General features: G+C 50.1%; 2 protein-coding genes across 2 annotated transcripts; both read left to right on the top strand.

Annotated features, from left to right (window-relative positions):
* The first annotated feature begins 489 nt into the window (after nt 1–489).
* On the top strand, nt 490–2,498 carry LOC121328974 (serine/threonine-protein kinase WNK3-like). The gene is made up of 4 exons (XM_041274134.1): nt 490–584; nt 1,044–1,185; nt 1,658–1,774; nt 2,181–2,498. The coding sequence occupies exons 2-4, from the start codon at nt 1,132–1,134 to the stop codon at nt 2,496–2,498; spliced, it is 489 nt and encodes a 162-aa protein (XP_041130068.1). The 5' UTR covers nt 490–584; nt 1,044–1,131.
* Nucleotides 2,499–2,625: 127 nt separating this feature from the next.
* Nucleotides 2,626–7,191, top strand: LOC121328975 (serine/threonine-protein kinase WNK3-like). Its single transcript, XM_041274135.1, has 6 exons — nt 2,626–2,689; nt 3,380–3,532; nt 4,023–4,930; nt 6,214–6,319; nt 6,367–6,398; nt 7,153–7,191. Exons 1-6 carry the CDS (start codon nt 2,656–2,658, stop codon nt 7,189–7,191), a joined length of 1,272 nt encoding a protein of 423 aa, XP_041130069.1. The 5' UTR covers nt 2,626–2,655.
* Nucleotides 7,192–7,739: the final 548 nt, after the last annotated feature.

The raw sequence follows: 7,739 nt of genomic DNA on the forward strand, positions 1-7,739 counted from the left end.
GGGGGTGGCTGATAGGGCTGCAGCAGCAACAGATACTCAATTGCAGCCAGGGTCCCATCGCTCAACAACAGGCTCTATTACGCGTGGTTCATGCAAGCTGGCGCTCAGCTTGTGTTGTCACACTATCCAGGCTGTCTAACCACCAAGCCATATTCTGTTACAAGCCTCCATGTTGATACCCACTGTGGCATACAGCGACAGGGCTGCAGCAGTATGTCATTCCTCCCCAAAGGTACAGCTCTAAACATGGCATATATTATGGACACTCGGTGCCTAGCACCGAGGTCTGGAGACGAGGGCCTACAGTAAAGGCGCTCTGTGTGGAGTGCAGGGGCCTTATAGCGAGATCGGTGAGCTGTGTCACAGCCGAGGATACTAGGGGGTGGCGCGCAAAATAATTGGGCACACTAAATTGGGGAGAAAACAGGGGTAAAAATTTGACAATTTAAATTTATTAAAAAAAAAAAACCCAAAATTAGGTTTTTATTAACTGGTGACTCTCGATAGGAGCTGCTGGCGAAGTCTCAGCAAACAAGCAGGGAAAGTTTCCAGCAGTCAGTGCAAAAACAAGACTCTGTCCTCAGGTAACTGTCTGCCTCCTATTTCATTGTTTAGATGTAAAGTTTCTGTTTTGCAATGCTTTTTAATTATATTTTATTGCAAGACACTGTTTTGACTATTGATACATCTGTGTTATATCCCACCCATTTCCATCTGTTGATCATTTTCTAAAGCTCTGAGTAAATCTGTCTAAATTTTAAGTGTTCTATAGGGTTTTTAAATTATTATTATTATTATTATTATTATTATTATTATTATTATTATTATTTTTATTCAATAGCGTATTTATCCAAGACGGAAATGCAATAAAACTGTTACTATACAATATGAACTAGGATGCAACAAGTTAAGATTACAACAAGTTATATCCACAGTGACACAGCAGTGCAGGATAGTGCGTTACCTTTGAATTGAGCAAGGGGTAACTCTGTCTCTCTCTCTCTCTCTCTCTCTGTCTCTCTCTCTCTCTCTCTCTCTCTCAGAGGCCCTCTGGATGTGCAGAGCGCTGCGATTGTGGAGGAAGGGGCCGGGGGGAACGGCAAGCAAGACAAACCCAAACCACAGAGGAGGATGTCCTGCCTGAGAGCAGACAAGAACGCCCGCTTCCAACTAACCATGCTGCAGGTACAGCTCAGCACACAGCACACCGTGTAAACACTGTGCTGCACACAGTAAGCAACACAGTGCAGACGCTGTACTGTATTCTGCACACACTACACAAGATATGCACTGTGCTGTGCCCGGACCCGAGGACTCGAGACCCGACCCGTACCGGACGGGTTTTCAGGTGCACAATTGTCACGCAACAATTGGGTCGGGTCAGATTCTGTTTACTCAGTACACGAGCTGTATTACACAAGCAGATTTCCAGGCTGACTGGAAAAAAAAAAACACTGCTTTTATCTAATCAGCGCATATACTAAGCTGGGGAAAAGAAAAGCGTTCCACTGTTTTTTCGGGTCGGGTTGACTAATTTAGACCCGTGAAGACCTCTACTGTACACCGCACACATGAAATGGTGTATACACTGTACACATCATGCTGTGTATACACTGTACACTGCTGGCAGTAACGCCCTCTCCTCTCTCCTCTTCAGATCTCCTCGAGCGGAGACAACATGGTGGAGTGCCAGCTGGAGACCCACAATAACAAGATGGTGACCTTCAAGTTCGACACCGACGGAGACGCACCCGAGGACATTGCAGAGTACATGGTGAGAGAGAGAGGCAGGGTAACGCACGCAGGCAGGCAGGCAGGCAGGCAGGCAGACAGTGGGGTTAATTCACCATCAATCTCATCTCCTGCCTTTCACTTGTAGGGAGACTCTAGATCTCTGTGTGTGGCATCTCTGTGTTAGTATCTCAGTCGCTATTGTGTATCTCTGTGTGTGTATCTCTGTCTCTCTGTGTCTCTGTGTATCTCTCTGTATATATCTCTGTCTCTGTTTGTATACCTCTGTGTGTTTCTCTCTGTATATCTCTGCCTCTGTGTGTGTGTTTCTCTCTGTATATCTCTGTCTCTCTGTATGTGTTTCTCTGTATATCTCTGTTTCTGTGTGTTTCTCTCTGTATATCTCTGTCTGTGTGTGTGTTTCTCTCTATATATTTCTGTGTGTGCAGGTGGAGGAGGACTTTGTGCTGGATCTGGAGAAGGAGAAGTTTGTGGAGGATTTGCGATGCATCGTGGGTCGAGGCCCGGACCTCCTGCGGTCAGCTAGTCACGGAGAGGGTGCGCTCCCCCACCAAGGTCCTCGGCTCCCGCCCCCCACCCCCGTCCCCCCGAACCTCTCCCGCCCCCGGCCCACATACCCTGTCATTCACAGCAACCTCATATCGGGGATGGGTAAAAAATTTTTGCTTCTAGCCTTTATATATACAGAGACATATGGAAGACTAGCAAGCAAGTGCATGATAACCTCGTATGAGGCTGGGAGGTGACGTGTTAGCTTCACCCTGTTTATTTCAATAGCGAACTGATCTGGACCCCAAAATGATCCTTTACGGATGGGCTGTGTTAGACAGGCACTGTATTTACCTTCACCCTGTTACCCTAGTTGAAACGAGACTTCGTTGTGTTTAATTTCAGACCGGGTCGATGGATCAGATCAACACTCCACCCCCACCCACACGTAAGTCAGCCAGTTATTGCCTTTAAGAAGCATTTAAATCCGCAGATCATTAGCGTGTTGATTTTTCGAAACAAGAACTGCGGTCCTTCCCTCACCTTTACAATCGAATACCGATCAATGGCCATCGACTTTCGCATGGAGTGTTTTTTGGTTTTTCCTGTTAGAATAGAATATGAGATGAGAAGGACAAATGTAGGATTAAGGCAATTAGTATCTGCCATGATATTGTTCATTGTATAGGACATGCATCCAGCAAAGAGTGCAGGATGCACCCTATAGCCTGGAGATCGCAGGTTCGAATCCAGGCGACCGTGACCAGGGGTTCCTAGCGGGTGGCAGTGCACAATTGGCCGAGGGCTGCCTAGGTAGGGAGGGATTAGGTCGGCAGAGGAATCCGCGGTTCACAGTTCACCAGCGCCCCCTGTGGCTGATAGAGCGCCTGCAGTGTTGTCCTCCGGCACTGTAGGTGTGGATCCACAGTGTGCAAAATGACAGGTTGGCAGGAACACGTTTCGCAGGACGTGTGTTTCCAGTCCTTTCCCGAGGTGGGGGGTGGGGGGGGGGGGGGGGGGGGGGGGGTTGCAGCAGTGAACTGGGATACAAACAATTATTGGGCATTCCAAACTGGGATTAAAAAAAAAAACACGGGATTTTACTCGTTAGCGTTGCTAACCCTCTCTTCTCTCACAGTGGATTCCTCCCAGTCCTCCCCAGTAGGTCGCTGGCGGTTCTTCATCAACCAGACCATCAGACACCGCGAGTCCCAGTCTGGCCAGGGTGCCCCCATGACCCCTGCTGGAGACTCTGCAGAACTTCAGCCTATAGATGGTGACTCTGCTGCAGGTAAGCATTGCTGCACATCTCACACACAGCTCTGGCCAAAAGATTAGCAGCACCCTATAGAATGAACTCACTCAGCTTCATAGAGTCCAATGAAAGCTGCTGAATAATTTTCCCTTGTTAACATATTGAATTGCAGATCGCTTTATAGTTTTCCCAGATACTTAACAGAAAAACTGACAAATTGAAAAATGTGACATTTCAAAATCTAACATGAAACACTACTGTACTGCTATTATGACTTTCGACGATAATATCAGCCTATCCGTTGGTTGTTGTGGGGGGGGGGGTGGTACCCACCCAATATCGTTTTGTAGTTTCATTGATTGTTTGTATTTACATTGATTCTAGGATTAAATACAACCCTCGACATCTAAATTATGTTGGGAGCTTGTAATACGAAAAGCATCAAAGCACAGATAAATAAATAAATTCATTAAAGAATTGCACTGAAAGGCACTGAAAGCTTGCTCTTAATTTTCCTTGTGTTTAGCTGAAGAGGGCTGGCAGACGGCCACTCAGCCTCTACCTGGCTCTGCGCGGCTCCCAGACCCCTCCGCTACCACAACCAGTGTGCCAGCTGCTGAATCTACTGTGTTGGGGATCTTGCAGGCTGGGGTGGGGGGTCCCCAAACTCACCCCGCCACGATTGAAGGAGAGGAAACAACAACCGCCCCGGCAGCACCTCAACGAAGCAGCGCAGAAGAATGCGCCCCGATCGCAGAGGACACCTTGGCCACGCCCGAACGAGAAGAATCGGAGTTGAACCGGGGTCCCGTTCACGCCCGCAGTGCCACCCCGGAGCCTTGCGTTCAGCCCCTCGTCCTGACTGCTCTGTCCCCCCAGGGGACCCCCCAGAACCAGGGCGGGACCCCAGCTTCCCACCCCAGCCCGGCCCAGCCCTCCTCGGTGCCAGAGTCGGACGGGGAAGGTCCCCCAAAGATGGATTTCGTGGACAACCGCATCAAGACCCTGGACGAGAAGCTACGGAACCTGCTGTACCCGGAGCACAGTGGGACAGGGGCCCCCGCCAGCCCCGTGGTCCCCCTGACAACATCGGAGGAGGGCCCTGGGGGGGAGGAGGCCACCGCAGGACTGGAGACCCCCCCAGACTCGAAGCCTTCCTCCTCCTCCTCTTCCAGGTCATCCTCGTGCTCGGATCTCGCCGCGGTCGGTGCCAGTCAGGGGTCAGAGGTCACCGAAGTCACCCAGTTGTCCGGAGGCGGGGGGGCAGTGCTTCAGGATCCTGCCCCCGCGGAGGGGCAAGCTGTAGATCTTGCTGGCCCCTCCCAGCCTACGGTGAATCCGCTGCCCCCTCTCTGCTCTTTCTCCTGCCCGCTCTTTGATCGAGACGGCCCCTCTGCTGTGGTCAGGACTCTGCCTGTTGAGCCGGCCGTGTTTGTAAGTACAGCCGGCCGAGGCGCTGAGAAGCTTCTTCGTATTCACCATGCCTGTACAGACTTCCAATCCCTGCATTTCACACACACAGACTGAGACTCACACACAAGCTGACAACTGACACGACCCACACACACACACACAGACTGAGACACTCTCTCACACACACACTGACACACACAGACTGAGACTCACACTGACACACACAAACAGACTGATACTCACACTGAGACTGACTCCCATTCTCTCACACGCACACTGACACGCACACACGCTCTGAGACACTCACACTCTCACACAGACATTCTCTCACACGCACACTGACACACACAGGTGACTCTTGAGTGTGATACTGTAAGAGAGACACGCACACTGACACACACAGACTGAGACTCACACTGACACACACACACTCTCACACACACAGACTGAGACTCACACTGACACACACACACTCTCACACACACACTGACACACACAGACACACTGACTCACCATACTGAGACTCACACTCACACACACACACCTCAACCCGCTGCACACACACACACACACACACACACACGTTTTGCACTACTTATGCTTGTTGGGGCTTCTCCATTGACATCTCACTAATATATTTATATTTACCATTTCTAACTCCAGTCAGGCAAAACTCCACACAGGGTGCAAGTCGACAACAAACTAAATATTTTGGCACTTTCTCTTTTGTTGTACAAAGTGAGGACATCCCCACAGCGTCGTTTTATCAGTTACTATCTCTGATTTTCTCAAATGTTGTCCACGTGTTGCTGTAGCTTTTTAATTACGCGCTGTCGTTTCTCTCTTCGCCGTTAGCCTCCTGACAGCTTTTTACATGCCTAACTGTAAAGTCTGTTTCAGAGCTCTGTTTGAAATGTCCGCTCTGGTGATAGTGTCAGGATTTTTGCCCACATGGTCAAACCGGCAACACAGTGATACCGATCCGCGATGTGTGGCACGGAACAGAAAAGAGCTTCTTGTTGTCTGTGCGGGTTTAGTTTTTTATTAATCTCTTCCCGCAATGTTTTTTAGAGGACAGATCTCAAACCCCCCAGAGCACTAGAGCGAGCATGTAGAAAAGATCTTTGAAACAGACTTTATTAGATGTGTGAAAAGCTGTCAGGAGGCTAATGATGCTATTTAAACAGCTACAGCAACGTGTGGGACGGGTAACGCTGTGTTTTTCCGGACCCCTCTACTTACTCTGTTAATATGAGTGCGATGCTCTTGCCTGCGGTTTGTAACCTCTGCTGGTTTCTCTCCAGGCAATCCTCCCCCACTCTGAAGCCTCTTGCTTCCGTTTTACCCACGGCGGGACCACAGGGCAGGATACCCGCTGCAGACCGGGACAACCCAGCGCCAGCCAGGAGGGTGAGGAATTTTGGCCTAAGCGTGGACTATTCGTCCTATGTCTGCAGAAAACGCTGTTAGCAAGACGAAGGGCGAAACAGTAGGTTCTTGGGTGGGCGGATAAAGTGACAGAAACACACCAGGCTTTGGGCGTTTACCTTGGCACTATGGTTGGGCGATGGGGGGGGTCTTTGGTTAACGCGGGCAAGCGTACGCGGCGATCCTTGTGGAAGGAGGGTCAAGGTAGGGCATTGGGACATCCGGGCCGCGGGGCAGGTGGCCTGCACAGGGGCGCGTTGTCGAAGGCTCTATTCTGTTCCATCTAATTGGTGGCTATCGCCGTCACGTTAGCGTGTGGCACAGTGTATCTGACGCTCTAGGAGTGTTGTGCTCATATTGAAGATGTGTGCGAGTGGCTCCGCCGTACCGGCTTTGACTACTTCAGATTCCTATTTGGTATCGGACTCACTGATTTAGGTAATTTTGTTCAATCTATCCTTCTGCCCTGTGTTTAAGGTGATTGTTTATTGTTGGTGTCTATGTTGTAGAAGTGTTTGGGGTTTTTATAAAGGGGGTTGTTAGTTTGTATGGGGTCGGTTGCTACGTGAGCCATCACCCACGGATGATGTTGTGGGCGTGAGTCTGTATGATCTTTTTGTGTGGGTAGTTACATAGGTATTGGGTGAGGATCAGGGGGGAAGTGGAGTCTGGGGGAGTAATATGTATATGTATGTGTCCACCAGGAGCCAGTGAGTCCCAGCAGTAGATAAGGTGGTTGTCTTCCATAGAAAGGACCCTCAAACAGTGATGTGTTTGTTGTAAGTGTTTGGTGTTTATTTGTGTTTGTATTGCAGGAGGTTCGGGCAATAGCGGGAGCTTTGGATTTGGTGTGACTAATTGTCATGCGCGCGCGGGGGGAGTTGCGTGAAATATTATGGAGTATCTACAATAACCCAAAGAGAAAAGTTAGGTGTTATACTAGGGATGTAAAAAAGAAAGGGCAGAGACAAAACGCTTAAACGAGGGGAAACGGTGACCGGATCTAACGAAAGAAAGACAGCGGGCCAACAAAAACAAAGCGAACACAGGGCGCGCGAGAGCTGGGATCGGTCAACATACCCACAGATAGGAAGAAACCCCGAACAAACAGCGGACGTGACAGGACAAACCACCGCGCTCCACGCCACAGAACCCGCTAATATTAATGAGGGGGGGGAATACACAAAAGGGGGCATGGACTCGTTCTGAGTCGTGTTCGACTCGGGCATAGCCTACTAATTGATCGGTGAGGGCTCCAACAAGGGTGTCGTGTGAGCTGAGGGGGGCGGCTGTGAAAAAAGGGTAAGAGGGGGGGGAGAGTCGGGGAAAAAGCGGGGGGGGGTAAAAAAAAAAAGGTCAGGGTGGGTGGAGGAGCAGCCACGGCCGGCTCCGGCGCCGCCCA

This window comes from Polyodon spathula, chromosome 16 (genome assembly GCF_017654505.1).
Source record: "Polyodon spathula isolate WHYD16114869_AA chromosome 16, ASM1765450v1, whole genome shotgun sequence".
Lineage (NCBI taxonomy): Eukaryota > Metazoa > Chordata > Actinopteri > Acipenseriformes > Polyodontidae > Polyodon > Polyodon spathula.